The following is a 15,255-nucleotide window of genomic DNA, read 5'->3' on the forward strand; positions in this document are numbered from 1 at the left end:
TCCCCTGTTCCCCGAGTGTTCTGGGAAACCAGGCCAGTCTCCCCGTCCTTGCTCCTGGAGGCAGCCCCATATCATGTGCCCGTCCTGCCCACAGTCAGTGCACAGCATTGGACCAGCCCTGTCTGTGGTGGGTCAGGGTGATTCTTTACAGTCACTGGCCCTCCTCAGTGTGTCGCTGTGGGTGCCTGGGCACTTCCACCAATGGGAGCTGGAACAGCCATGGCTGTTGCTGGCCCTCCAGACACCAGCTTGGGAGAGTGAATGTTCCTCCGGCGTGGAAGGTGTCTGTGCTGTGCTGCTCTGTCAGCCCTCCTGGGCGAGTCTCAGAGCCGGGGTGACAGACGTTGGCTTGTGGGGTTTGTGCTGCAGCATTTAACACAGCTGTGTAGATGTTGTGTCTGGGGCTGGAGCCTGGGTTTGAAGCCCCCCCCTGCTCCCTGGGCCTAAGAGCCTGAAATTAAGACTGAGCAGAAGGTCTGTACAGCACCATATCAGGAGCCCCACAAACCTCAGTCTGTTCTCCTGGCTCTGAGACTTGCTGCCAGGGGCTGTGTAGACGAATCCAAAGTGTCTCAAGAGTCTGGGTGTGAAAGTTCCCAGCGTGTCTGACCCAGAGCCGGTTAATGAGAGTGAGGGGGGTGGCTGGTCCAGTTGTTAGATGGAGACACCTGAGCCCCTAAGGATCTGAGACGGTCTCTGTGACTGTTATCCACTCTGGGAGATGCCCAGGTGCAGCTGCAGGGGGTCTGTGCTGCACTCAGAGTCCAGAGGACAAATGGCTCTAGGCAGAGAGTTCAGGCTGGAGCGGAGTCTCCATTTTCAGCCTGATGTGGGGGTGAGATCAGGGTCTAGAGGGGGGAATTTTTCTACCAAGGGCAAATTTAACATCAGCTGGTGCCCTGAGCCTGGTCTGCCCGTAACTGTGTGTTTCTGGGGATGTTGACAGTCACTCACTGCAAGTCTCTGGAGTTTGGACTCCTACATTGCTCAGATAGGTTTGAAGTGGGGCTGGGAGAAATGTTTTGGAGAAATAGTTTATATTTTTGCTTCGATTGAAACTATTCCTGAATCCATGTTGAGTTTGCTGACTAGTTTCAATGAACAATAAAAGGTGCCCCCTGTGTGATGTGAGGCGGGAATTAGAATGTGGGTCTCCCCGCTCAGGTGAGGGCTGGAACCGCTGGGCTCCGGGTGTCTGACGTGGGGCTCCCTTAATCTCTCCTGCTGAAGACACCCCCTGTGTCTAAACACTGCCATGGGCCTGGGCCAGAGCGTGGGCGTGAGAATGACTCTGCAGCCCAGTGAGTCGGGCCGTATCTTGGAGCCCAGAGTCCAGCTCCCCTGCCCCAGTGACTCTGTAATTACTGACCCATAACCCCAGTGACAGGAGGGGTTACAGCCCCTGGCACAGCAGTGTCTCAGGCTGTGTCTGCCAGGGTTTCCTTGCACCGATGTAACTGCCCGGGTGCAAACCCCTAGTGCAGACGCACTGCACAGGTATGGGCTAGGACTGGCACCCAATGCACCTTCTCCCAGATGGAGGGGGCAGGAAGTGAGGAAATCCCCCCCTCCAAAGCAACAGAGATTCCCTGGGGTCTGCCCCATCCCTCGTATGCCTCTGCTTCCCAGGTGCCTGTGACTCCACAATACCACTTGGCCCTTGCCTCTGTTCAGCCATAACCCCAGTGAGGGGAGGGGTTACGGCAGGGGATGGCCACCGACATAACCCAGCCAGCCTCCTCTGACTTTAGCGCAGGCAGGAAGGGGTTAAGCCCTAAGGATGCATTGTGCACCAGAGCCCAGAGAATCTGATTGCAGGGGCTTCAGCGAATGGGTGGCTCAGCAGGGGAGGGTGCCTGGGGGATTGAGTAGCTCCACACTCCCTGGGGGCAGGACCTTACCCGGGGGCTGCTGTGGATCCTGCAGGTTTGGGGCATGAACAGGCTGGAAATTGCTTCCCTGGCCCCACTCCAGAGCTTACCGTGGAGAGGAGAGGCTTCCTTGTGCCAGCACTGGGGGGGCAGGGGGAGCAGGGGAGGTTGGCACATGCAGGGCTCGGCTCCTCCTGGCCAGTGCCCTGGGCTGGAGGGTCTTGGGTTTTCCCTGAGTGCTGGCCCAGCCACAGGCAGTGGGGGAAGGAAAGAGCCTGCCAGCGAGGCTGCTGGGGAGCAGCTGAGCACTCGGGTCAGGGGCTGGTTCTTCACACAGTGCTGGGAGGAGGATATGCCCCGCTGAGGGGGAGCAGATATGGAGGAGCAGTGGGGCTGGGGGGCGGGAAGGGGCAAAGCAGGGAGAGGACAGCGAGAGGGGGATCACGTAAAGGGCCGGGGGTGGGGGGAAGCAGGGGCAACATGTAACCAGCTGCCACCTGGTGCCTGCCTGCACTCACCAGCTACCGCAGCTCACAGCATGCAGCCAGCACTAGCTGGAAACGGGACAGGGGGCAGGACCCTGCTGGCTCAGAGCTGGCACACAGTGGGGGCTGCACCAATGGACCAGCAGGGGGAGAGTCCAGCCCTGCGTTCTGCATCTTCATCCCACCACCAGCCTTGCAAACCCACCCCCATCGTCAGCCAGTGGCCACCTCCTCCCCACTGCTGGTGGGTGGGTCGTGGGTGTCTGGTGAGCAGGGATATGGCCAGCAGCAGGACCCACAAATACCAATGGGGCAGAGACAGAAAATACAGGACAATTTGCCCATTTTTTAAAAAGAAGCTGGGAGACCGGCAGGAGAGTTTAATATGGGACTGTCCTTTTCAAAAAGGGACGTCTGGTCACCCTACCTCTGAGGGGAGTCTGGCCTGTCTGCCTGTGAGGAGACAATGAGCCGGGAAAGGGCAGGGGGAGCAGGGGTAGGGGTGGGAAAGTGTCAGTGGGGGATGGGTGAAGGGGACAGGATAGAGCGACCAGACAGCAAATGTGAAAAATCAGGAAGGGATGGGGGGTAATAGGAGCCTATGTAAGAAAAAGACCCAAAAATCGGGACTGTTCCTATAAAATTGGGACCTCTGGTCACCTTAGGACAGGATGATGCTAGGAGAGGAAAGGGGAGGGGCAGGTGACAGGAGCAGAAGGGGGGCAGGGGAAGACGGGAGGGGCAGGCACAAAGGCAATGTGGGGGGCAAGAGAAGTGGGCACCAGGAGGTGGAAGGGATGAGGAGTGGGGCAGGTGCCAGGATCATGGGACGGGGGAGCAAATGGGCAGGCACCAGGAACAAGGACCTAGGGGTTACAGGGACGAGAAGCTGGATATAAGTCAGCAGTGTGCCCTTGTTGCCAAGAAGGCTAACGGCATATTGGACTGTATTAGTAGGAGCATTGCCAGCAGATCGAGGGAAGTGATTATTCCCCTCTATTTGGCACTGGTAAGGCCACACCTGGAGTATTGCATCCAGTTTTGGGCCCCCCACTACAGAAGGGATGTGGACAAATTGGAGAGAGTCCAGGAGAGGGCAATGAAAATGATTAGGGGGTTGGGGCACATGACTTATGAGGCAAGGGTGAGGGAACTGGGGTTATTTAGTCTGCAGAAGAGAAGAGTGAGGGGGGATTTGATAGCAGCCTTCAACTACCTGAAAGGGGGTTCCAAAGAGGATGGAGCTCGGCTGTTCTCAGTGATGGCAGATGACAGAACAAGGAGCAATGGTCTCAAGTTGCAGTGGAGGAAGTTTAGGCTGGATATTAGGAAACACTATTTCACTAGAAGAGTGGTGAAGCACTTGGATGGGTTACCTAGGGAATTGGTGGAATCTCCTTCCTTAGAGGTTTTTAAGGCCCACTTGACAAAGCCCTGGCTGGGATGATTTAGTTGGGGATTGGTCCTGCTTTGAGCAGGGGGTTGGACTAGATGACCTCCTGCGGTCTCTTCCAACCCTAATCTTCTATGATTCTATGACACAGAGTGAGGCCGGAGCCTGGGGGCAGAGGGGCTGGCTGGGGCAGAGGCAGTCACCAGTGGGCGGAGGAAAGTGAGAGGAGGGGAAGGTGCCGGGGGAAGAATGGGATGATGGGAGGGATGGACACTGGAGGGAGGGGGTTAAGAGGGAAAAGGAGGGTCAGGCATCAGGGCCATAGAGTATGCATGAGGGGCAGTACTGGAGATGAGGGGAGGAGTGGGCACGAGGGGCCAAAGGGGGGCAGGAGAAGGGGCAGGCACTGGGCTCAGAGGGGAGGAGAGGGACAAGGTTCACACCAGGGGACACAAGGGGTGAACAGAGGGGCAGGCACTGGGAAGGCAGAGGGTGGGTAGAAGGAGGGGCTGGCATCAGAGGAAAGGAGGGGGTGGGGGAAGGTGCAGGTGACAAGGGGAGAAAGAGGGGTGAGGGGTAGGGTGGGTGCCAGAGGGCCATGGGGGGTGAGGGGTGGGGCAGACCCCAGGTGTCAACAGGGGATCAAAGGAAAGGGGCAGTCATAAAAGTGGTGACGGGCATGAGGGGTGGGTGCCAGGAAGACAGAGGGGGGCGAGGGAAGAGGCAGTCACCAGGAGGGATGTGGCAACTGAGCAGAGGGGCAGATGCAAGGAGAGGAGACCAGATGGGCACCAGGGGGCAGATTGGGGGCAAAAGACCAGGTGAGCACAGGGGGCAGAGAGAGGGGTTAGGGGATGTGAGCACCGGGGGGGCAGAGATGAGGCCAGGGAAAGGGCGTACACCAGGGGTCCAAAGAGGGGAAGGGAAGGGCAGGCACCATAGAGGCAGATGGGGGCAAAGTTAGAGCTGCGACTCGGGGGGCAGAGGAGGAGTGAACAGAGGGGCTGGCACCAGGGCACTAGAGGTGGGGTGAGGGGTGCTGATGTCAGGGGGGTAGAGGGTGAGGGGAAGGGCAGGGGGGAGAACTAAGGGGAAGGTGCCAGGGAGAGGGGGTGCGAGGGAAGGGACAGGTGTGGGGAGTGATGGGGACGCAGGTTAATTTCCCTTTGATCCCAGTGACCAGCCCCTGCCCCTGGCACTGACTCTGTGACTCTCTCCCCAGTGGACGTGACTCTGGATCCAGACACAGCTCATCCCAACCTCATCCTGTCTGCGGATCGGAAACATGTGACACATGGAAACTGGGATCCGCCCAACAAGTCTGAGGGAGCTGAGCATGATATCTGGGTCCTGGGCACTGAGGGGTTCACGGGTGGGAGGCATTACTGGGAGGTGGAGGTGGGAGGCAAGATAGGCTGGTACCTGGGGGTTTGTAGGGAATCTGTGAGCAGGAAGGGGAAGGTCACACTCACACCTGAGGATGGATATTGGGTCGTGTGGCTGAGAGGTGGAGTATACCACGCCCTCACCTCCCCGTCGACCTCCCTCCCCGTCAGCATCAAGCCCAGCCGGGTGGGGATTTTCCTGGACTATGAGGCAGGCGAGGTCTCGTTTTACAATGTGACTGACAGGTCCCGTCTCTTCTCTTTCACTGGCACCTTCTCCGGGACGCTCCGCCCTTATTTCAGTCCTGGTTACTATGTTTGGGGTACAAACGCGGCTCCCCTGAAAATCTGCCCAGTACCAGCTCAGGCTGGAGGGAATCTTGGTTCCTGACAGTGACCCCGCGGCACAGACTGGCTCTTCCCAGTACTGCTGCTCTTTCCGCCCCCAGTCGTGGCGGCCAGTTACTGCAGACAACTGGACTTTTTGTGCTGACCACATGATGCCAGTGTCCCTGTTCAACTGGAGGTTCCAGATGAGAACTGAACACCTGGCAACCTCAGCCCTGGCTGGGTGAATGTGTCCTACATGCTGGAAGGAGCAAGACAGATTTTCCCCCCCGTCCCCCCTCTGTGTTTGCTCCACCCCTGGCACAGGGTGATGCTGGTAAGAAATACTGCCAGACTGTGGTTTTTGCTGTCCTCACCTTTCCCCATCCCCTGCCCAGGGGTAGCAGATGGTGGTGGATGGGGATCATTCACTCCTGTCAGAATATTCTATCCCTGTGAAATCTCAATGTAAAATATGAAAGAAAAAAGATTAATCTAATTTAGAAAATATTATTGTCACAAGGTGTAAATGCAAGAACATTTTCATTTACATTTCAACAGCATTTCAAAAACAAGCATCTAAACATATTTTTTAGAAATGGAATTATGTACATTTATTTTTTTAATTTTCCCTCAAATCTATATGGAAGTTTAACTTCTCTAAATAGTATAATTTGTATTTCAGCTGTGGAATTTCAAGAAATCCAAAATATTTATCTTAACAAAAACAATTATTAAATTGTCAAACTGGGTTGTTCAGTTACAATGTACATATGTCATAAACATCACAACTATACACATGTGCAGCTGCTCTCGCTCTCTTTTCCTCTATTTATTGTCTTGACTGGTTCTCTCTGGAAGGCAGGGCAGATACACCCACCTCCTTCACTACACCTTTGACAATTAATTGGTGAAAAAATGATAACTTAAATATGTTGCTTAATTAATTCTAACTCACACAAGATTATAAAATAGTCTTTGAACTTCTGTTAGTATTAAATCATGTGATTTTTAACTTTCTAGCTTCATATAATCGGTAATCAAGATATGACCCTTCTTTTCTTGTTCTCACATCAATTAAGAAAACATGGTCCTGAACCTCAAACACTATCTTCCTATGTGTAGAAAACTCTTCTACAATATCCTTTTCTTGTTTATTTTTCTTTAGAAATATTATTTGCAGGCAATGTACTGTCAGTGTCCACTGTTGATTTCAATGCACTGCTGGGCTCTTTATGTTCTTGGTTCTAAGGATGAAACAAATGTATTTTGGTAAAGAAATAGAGACAGGGTTATATTCCTTTACTGAATCATCACAAATTAAGTTAATTGTATTAAAGACACTGGCACTTGATGACACATAACATGAAATTTGGTGATGCTTTATTAGGAAACCTTTCTTCTCAGCCATAAATCAGTTGAAAGGGTGATATTTTGTTGTCATGTGAGGTTTAGAGTACAAAGAAAATAAAGTTGCTCCAGGAAATTCATCTCAGTTCCTCTTGGTTCTGTCCACCATCTTCAGGCATACTCTGTAAAAATAGTGACTTTGATCTAATTCCTTCAAATTGGACATTGAACTAATTTCTTCAAGAGCTAGCTGTGCAGAGTATGAGGGGAGGCACATTGCATGGCATTGCTAGGATTACTTTTTGTTTTAAACGTGATGTGTTATGAATATTTTCAATGTCAGAGGGCCCTAAACTTACTTTGATTATTTTAAAATAAATACTCTAAGTTTATCTTTTGATGGATTCATTCATGTTTTTATCCAGTCTGCTGCTGTCTACGTGGAATGGGCTGCTGAAGCTATGTGTTTTTTCCTAGTTTTTAACACAGGGAAATGTTAATCTAAAAATAGATAATTTTTCCCTAAAATTTCCTTCAGAAATATCTGCGATCCTTTCCCTGTTTCTCACTGAATTATGTGTAATTACTGTGGTTTCTTATCCAATCTTATTGTGGTATTACATGGGAAAAGATGTTGACAAATAGGTTAATATACAACATGTTTTTTACTATCTGACAAGACATAAAATGAGTTGTCACTAACAATTTACAGCATGAAATGTCATGAAGAGATTGCAGGCAATGTTCATTTTTAAATGTCTAACTATGAATGGGCTCCCCCATCAGTTCCAGCAACCCTGGGCTAGCAGACCTCTGTGTGAAGTAAGCAGCCTCCAGGCTCCAAGGGAACCGCCACCAAGGGTCTTTATTACATTTTATGGTGCATCACAGAATAGCAGGAGTTATGAAAAAAAACCCTTCCTGCTCCCTGGTTCATCCTTTTATACTGCTGCTTTCCTCTCAGCGCCGAGCTAGTGACCTCATCAGGCTCCCTACAGGTGCAAGTGATCCCCTCTGCCCTTCTGCAAGGGGGTACTCTTGTGGGACACTTCTGAGAGTACCAATTCAGGGCAATTTGCTGAGAAACAGGGCAGTCACAGCCTCAGGCTGGCGGTTCTCCACCTCTAAGGCACACCAAACCAGCCAAACAAAGAGCACTTTGGTTTCACGCCACTGGCTAACCAGAAGTCATACAAGCAATTCCCTCAGGCACTCCAGCTCCCTTGTGCCACCAGAAGCACTCCTTATAGGGATGACTGATTATGAAAACCAGTGTCCCCAATTAAAGGTTCTCCTGATCCCAAAGGACCAGCCACAAAACCCAGGTCAATATAAAAATCAAATCTTACCCCAAAATCACAATTTTGCCAATCTTTTAGGATGTAAAATCTAATGGTTTATTCATAAAAAGAAAGAAATATATATGAGAGTTAAAATCAGTTAAAGGAATCAAATACATACAACAATTGAAAAGTTCTTGGTTCAGGCTTATAGCAGTGATGGAATAAACTGCTGCCTCAAATCAAGTCTCTGGAGTACACCCGCAGATTTGGATGAGTTCTTCAGTCCTTTGTTTAGAGTTTCAGGGTACGTCTACACTATGGGATTATTCCGAATTTACATAAACCGGTTTAGCAAAACAGATTGTATAAAATCGAGTGCGCGCGGCCACACTAAACACATTAAATCGGTGGTGTGCGTCCACGGTCCGAGGCTAGCGTCGACTTCTGGAGCGTTGCACTGTGGGTAGCTATTCCGTAGCTATCCCATAGCTCCCGCAGCCTCCCCCGCCCCTTGGAATTTCCGGGTTGAGATCCCAGTGCCTGATGGGGCAAAAATCATTGTCGTGGGTGGTTCTGGGTAAATGTCGTCAGTCACTCCTTCCTCTGGGAAAGCAACGGCAGACAAGCATTTCGCGGCTTTTTTCCCTGGATTGCCCTGGCAGATGCCATAGCATGGCAATCATGGAGCCTGTTTTGCCTTTTGTGACTGTCACCGTATGTGTACTAGATGCCGCTGACAGAGGAGATTCAGCAGCGCTACACAGCAGCATACTTTTGCTTTTGCATGACAGCAGAGATGGTTACCAGCCATACTGTACCATCTACCATACCATAAATTGGTAATAAGATGATTATGCTTACCAGTCCTTTTGCACTACACCATTTGCTGCTGTCATAAGTACCCCTGGCTGCAATCAGCCAGGGGCACCAAAGCCAAAATTGGGAATGACTCCCTGAGTCAATTCCTCCTTTTTTGGTATCTAAAAATAGAATCAGTTCTGCCTAGAATATGGGCAAGTGTACTAGAGAACCAGTGTATCATAGAACCAGAGAGCACAGCTGCTCTGTGTCAGATCCTGCAGAAATTATGAGCTGTATGCTATTCACAGGGGGTGCTCCTGCAACAACCCCACCTGTTGATTCCGTTCTTCCCCCAGCCTTCCTGGTCTACCGTAGCATTGTCCCCCCACTTGTGTGATGAAGTAATAAAGAATGCAGGAATAAGACACAGTGACTTGTTAGTGAGAAATGAGTGGAAGGCAGCCTCCAGCTGCTATGATAGTCCAGACAGGACATTAAGCAGTGTGGAGGAGAGAAGCCCAGCATCCTGCTGCTAATCCAAGGGCAATTGAATCATTTCTTTGCACATGAAGGGCGGGGGCTGATGGAGCTCAGGCCCCTGTTGCTATGATGAAGACAGTTATCAACCATACTACACCATCTACCAGGAAAAATTAGGAGCAGGCACCCTTGATTGATCTCACTGATGCTAATCAGCATGGTTACCAGCCCTTTTGCACTGCACCATAAGGCTGATGATGATGGTGGATATCAGCCATAGTGCATCATCAGCCACCCATGGTGGGGGGTAGGAGCAAGGATGTTGGTGTTGAGTGCTGCAGCATCGCGTCTATCTGCAGCATTCAGTAAAGATAGGGTGACATGTAAAAGAGTCAAGAGAGGATTGTTTTCCCTTTCACTTCTGGGGGTGGGTGGGTGGGGTGGTGCGTAAATTGCCGAGCTATGCCCTGACCCACCGCGGACACTGTGTTTGACCCTAGAAGCATTTGGAGCTCAGCCAAGAATGCAAATGCTTTTCTGAGACTGCAGGAACTGTGGGAAAGCTTGAGTCCTCCAGTCCATGAGCGTCCATTTGATTCTTTGGCTTTCCGTTACGCTTGTCACGCAGCAGTGCGCTGAGTCCCTGCTATGGCGTCTGTCTGGAGATTTTTTTTAAATGATTTTGAATTTCGTCTTCTGTAACAGAGCGCTGATAGAACAGATTTGCCTGCCCTTACAGCAATCACATCCGCATGGTCCATGCAGGAGCTCTTTCTTTATTTTGATTTTTAACTGCATCGCCACACGTGCTGATCGGAGCTCCACGCTGGGCAAACAGGAAATATTCAAACGTTCGCGGGGCTTTTCCTGTCTACCTGGCCACTGCATCTGAGTTCAGATTGCTGTCCAGAGCGGTCAGTGGTGCACAGGGAAATACTGCTGTGTGTTCACACTGTCAGCTACCAGTTATTAGTCATTTTAATTCTAGTGATCACTTCACACAACAAAGATTCCCCACTGAGTCCAATCAGCTTTGTTTTTAAACAGAAGAGTTAAATAATGTCTAGAAAAATTCTTTGGGCAGACCCTACTTATATCTATTTTTTTCTGTTACACTAGCAGTTTTCCTCCCTCAGGTAGCTGAGGGTGACCCCCCTCATTCAGGCAGGCTAAGCACAACTTCACTGCCCATTACTCATACAATAAGGATAATGTTTCACTACCCCTGCATTCAGTAATAAAGTGATTTGGAACCCAAAAACAGCCATAATTGATCACTTTGTTGAAGCAGTTCCCGCTGGTGCGCACTTATGCAGAGTAGGTGTGTTTAAACAAATACAGTCTGTCCCTGAAGTCTTCCCGCCCAGCTCAGCAGTAGATGTTACATGGGGGGGCGGGGCTCATTCAGACCTGCCTACACATCACTGAACCCAACACAGTGTATGAGCCTCACAGCTACTGCAATTGTCAAATCTGATTTATTTGAAGCTGTGTTTGTGTTCAATAGTATGGGTGCTGAAACACGGGGTTGTACTATAATCTAAATGTTTTATTCAATTGTCAATATAATATCCAGGATGAGCCTATGTGAAAGCGGAAGATCTCTGATAGTTGAAAGTCTCAATCCTTGTACCTATTATTTGTAAGCTATTGTATATATTTTTGGGTCTAGGCCCTGTGTTATAGTCTTCCTTTTGAAGGGAAATAACAAATCTCTAGCTAGGGATGTTGGTCTAGTTAGGGGGCATTGTAACTGCAGTGATATAACAGATTATTTTTGGAGTGTTATTCATAAAAAAGGCATTTGAAATTATTAAGTGTGTGTGTAACTGTTGTGATGGAGCAAGGCCGGATGGCTACAGGAAAGTACTGAGGAACAGGTATATTAGCCCCAGGCTAAGCAAATCCCTAGGACCATGGGAACCAAAATGGCAGTTGCTCCAGGGTAATCAAGGCACCTGGGGCCAATTAAGAACTTTCTAGAAGGCACCCGAGAGAGCTACATTGATTGGAGCACCTGCAGCCAATCAGGGCAGGCTAATCAGGGCACCTGGTATAAAAAGGGGAGCTCACTCCAGTCAAGAGAGGAGGAGCCAGAGGAAGGAAGTGCGTATGAGGAGCTGGGAGCCAGAGACACAAGGAACTAAGAACTGAGAGGGTGTACTACTGGAGAATTGAGGAAACACCATATGATCAAGCAGTATCAGACACCAGGAGGATCCTATGGTGAGGATAAAGGTGTTTGAAGGAGGCTATGGGGAAGTAGCCCAGGGAGCTGTAGCGGTCAAGCAGCGGTTACAGGTAGCACTATAGAGACTGCTGCAATTCACAGGGCCCTGGGCTGGAACCTGGAGTAGAGGGCGGGCCCGGGTTCCCCCCTAGCCTCGCTACTCCTAATCAGACATAGGAGGAGTTGATCCAGACTGTTGGGTTTCATCCGAGAGGAAAACCACTGAGGGGAGGAAATCTGCCAATAAGTGCAGGACCTACTAGAGGAGAGGAGGAACTTTGTCACACTGTCTTATGGTAAAGAGAGATAGTGGATTCCTAAGGAGAGAAAGAAAGTGAATGCCATTAGAATGCACAGCATCCTGGATGATTTTCATGAAGCCCTGCCTCTTCCACCTGCAATTCTGGGAGTTCTTAGACAAATCTCATAATCCTCTGCTCCGATGGATCAAGGTGGCCATTTTCCTTCATGGAGACCTGCTTGGCAAGTTGAGTTACAGCATCCCCAGCTCAAGGAATTTCCTGGAAGGGAAGTTTTATGTCTTTTGCTCTCTACACAATAGGGAGCAGTTCTGAAATGTTCACAGCACCCAGATAACTCAAGGGTGGAGTTTAAAAGGGAGCTAAGAATGCAGACTACCAATTCCAACTCCTGGAGGAATTCTGTGCCACTGCCCATGTGCAGAATTCATGTCTGGCGCAGATTTCTTTTCCCCAGAGACAATATATTCTGCCTGAGAAGTGCTGCTGTCATAAACAGATAGTTAAGGGTTAAGGTCTCTTTTACCTGTAAAGGGTTAACAAGCAGCAACCTGATGAACACCTGACCAGAGGACCAATCAAGGGACAAGATAATTTCAAATCTCTGTGGAGGGAAGTCTTTGTCTGTGTTCTTTGGTGGGGGCTTTGTTCTCTTTTTGGATCTAAGAGAGACCAGATGTATATTCAAGCTCTCCAAATTTCCTGAAGTATTTTCTTCTATTCAGTATAGGGTGAGCAGTGGCAAAGATGAGCAGGGGCAGTGGCAGTGAATTCTGGGACTTCACTGACCATCGGTGAGTGGGTGCAACAGAGGGAGTGGTGTATAAAGGGATGTTTGTTTGTCACACTCTCACCCCACAAGGTGGGAAACTGAGGTAAAGACCACTGCCCAATGAACTCTGAGGTGGGTATTTACTTAGGGTTACCTGCTTTTGAATTGTGGTTGTGGTGTTTTCCCAAATTGCTAGGTTCCCTCTCCCGTTTAATAAATCGTTGGTTTTGTTTTTGTTATACACACACTCAGTGGTTGTGAAAGGGGAAGTATTGCTTCTTAGAGGCGCCCAGGGGTGGGGTTCAGTTTTCCCAGAATAGAGCCAGTTCTGTTTTGCATTGTTAAGAGGAACTCCTAGGTACTGGACCTGGCCCTTGTTGCTGCTGACCCCACCTGCCAGAGGGGTTACACAAGGATCGACAGTGTAAATGTTCAGTCAGATTGTGATCTAGATCTCCGTTGTCTTTGCCTTTGTTCAGAAGGACACAAATGTTCCCTTCCCCACACATCCCTAGGAGAGTGCCTGTATTCTGGCAAGCTGACATATGAATACAAAAAAGAAAATCACATGTGTGATGAATGATTCCCAGCTATTAACAGTAAGTCTCTGCTGCACTGCCCTGTGTTACCCTCTGTTGTACCCTAATTTCTTCAGGAGAATGTTAGTCATTGTCTCGATAAGGAAGAAGATTAGTGAGCCTGTTAATAACCCTCCATCTCTGTGTACTCAGGAACAAGATCAGGGCTGTTTCCAAAAAATCAAATCGAGACGAGAGGAGGGAGAGAAAGAAACAGTGACAAGTGTTATCTTATTGTGTTAGTCATAATTACAGCTAAGTGAACAGGCATGAGGAACATACACTATGTTTGTACTAGAGAGAGATCTCCTGTGCCTATCTAAACACAGGACTAGAAATCTCTTATGTAAATTCTTGTCTCCTGCAGGAGTATTATTTCCCTTTCATTAGATAAGAGCATACAATCAACTAAAAAAAATGCACAAGCCAAAACCAGTAGCATGATCAGAAAGCTACCTCTGGGGAGTGTGGGACGGAGAGAAAGTCTGTCCCTACAGCCACTGGAAGCTCAGAGACAAATGCAAGAAGCTTGTTCCATCTCTTCTTTTGACCCAGATTGTCATTATCAAACGTCCAAGGGTTTTGTCTAAAGCCCTTTGAAATAAAAGGAAAGGCTCATTACAGCTGGGTGGAATTTTTTGCACCATTTGTTCATTGAAAAATGAAGTTTCAGTTGACCCCAAAATATTGAGACATTTGACATTAATTTGCTGAATGCTTTTGGCCAAAAAAGGGGACTTAGGGCACCATTCAGAAAATTGCCAGCGCAGACAAGGCCTTCCTTGTAACGTGTAGCCCAGTGGTTAGCGCACCCAGCTGGAATGTGAAAAACCAGCGTTCAATTCCGCCCCCATCTGTCTGAGGTGGAGTGGGGATTTATATGTGGGTCCCTTATATTGTATGCGAGTGCATTAGTGATGGGGCTGTGGGACTGCCTGAGATGGTGCTGTTCCAATGTGTGTAAACGATTAGAGTCAATAAAGCAGGATTTGAACCCTGGTCTCCCCCCCAGCAGAAAAATTCTCTGGCCTATAGGATTTTCTGGGGTGGGTTAATTTCAGTCTTGCCTGTTGAAGCTGTTCCGCTTTGTATAAAATGTTTGAATAGTCACAGGTCAAGAGAGTGAGAATCACAATCTAGGCCAATGCTTAGGGGACCCACATTCATGTCCCTGCTCCAGCGGTTATTTCTTTACACTGGAACAGCATCACTAGGTGCTAACCACCCACCAGAACAGCCCAGGTGCTAAGGCAGTCTCTGCAACGAGGGAGACCTCAGTTCAAACACCTATTCTATGTGAAGCAACGAGGGAATTGAACCTGGGTCTCCCAGATGAGTGCCCTAACCAATGGCCTAAACATTATAATGGAGGCTCCTCTTCAGGCCATTTTGTGGATCTCTTTTAGCCCTTTATTTCCTTTGCTTTCATGTTAAAAAGTGCCTTGAAATTAAACGAACAGGTGCACTTGGGTCAACCAAAACATTTAGTTCAACCCGAAATGAAACTTTTGTCAGCTTCTCAGTTTGCTGGAATTTTGGGGGGATTTTCAGCTAAACACTTAAAGGCCATGTTCCCAGAACATCATTCTCATGCCACGTGCATGGAACTGGGCTGGCTTGGATGGTGCAGCCCACTAGGAACTGTGACATAGGTAGGGGTTGCCTGTGTGTTATGCTCTCTTGATGGGGTGCATAATTCTCATGGTGAGTAGCTTAGGACAGTTTGGGAGTCTCTTGTTTGGGTGACTGTGTGTTCATTCTCAGGGTACGTCTACACAGCAAAAAGCAAAAACCCCGCAGCATTGAGTCTCAGAGCCTGGGTCAACTGACTCAGACTCCCAGGACTAGAAATAGCCGTGTAGACGTTTAGGATCAGGCTGGAACCCAGGCTCTGAAACCTGGTGAGGGGGAAGGGCTCAGAACCTGGGCTCCAGCCAAAGCCCCGACATCTACATGGCTGTTTCTAGCCTTGCAGCCGAAGCCCACGGCCAGAGTCAGTTGACCAAGGCTCTGAGACTCAGGCTAAGTCTACACCACAAA

The 15,255-nt window shown here is 49.2% G+C and overlaps 1 protein-coding gene across 1 annotated transcript in view; it reads left to right on the forward strand.

Annotated features, from left to right (window-relative positions):
- Positions 1-5,525, forward strand: part of LOC120383108 (butyrophilin subfamily 1 member A1-like) — a 52,756-nt gene extending 47,231 nt beyond the window's left edge. The window contains exon 9 of the mRNA XM_039500734.1: positions 4,972-5,525. Coding sequence (XP_039356668.1) covers positions 4,972-5,525 — 554 coding nt within the window. The remainder of the gene's footprint in view (positions 1-4,971) is intronic.
- Positions 5,526-15,255: the final 9,730 nt, after the last annotated feature.

The sequence above is a fragment of the Mauremys reevesii genome, linkage group 15 (assembly GCF_016161935.1).
Source record: "Mauremys reevesii isolate NIE-2019 linkage group 15, ASM1616193v1, whole genome shotgun sequence".
NCBI lineage: Eukaryota > Metazoa > Chordata > Testudines > Geoemydidae > Mauremys > Mauremys reevesii.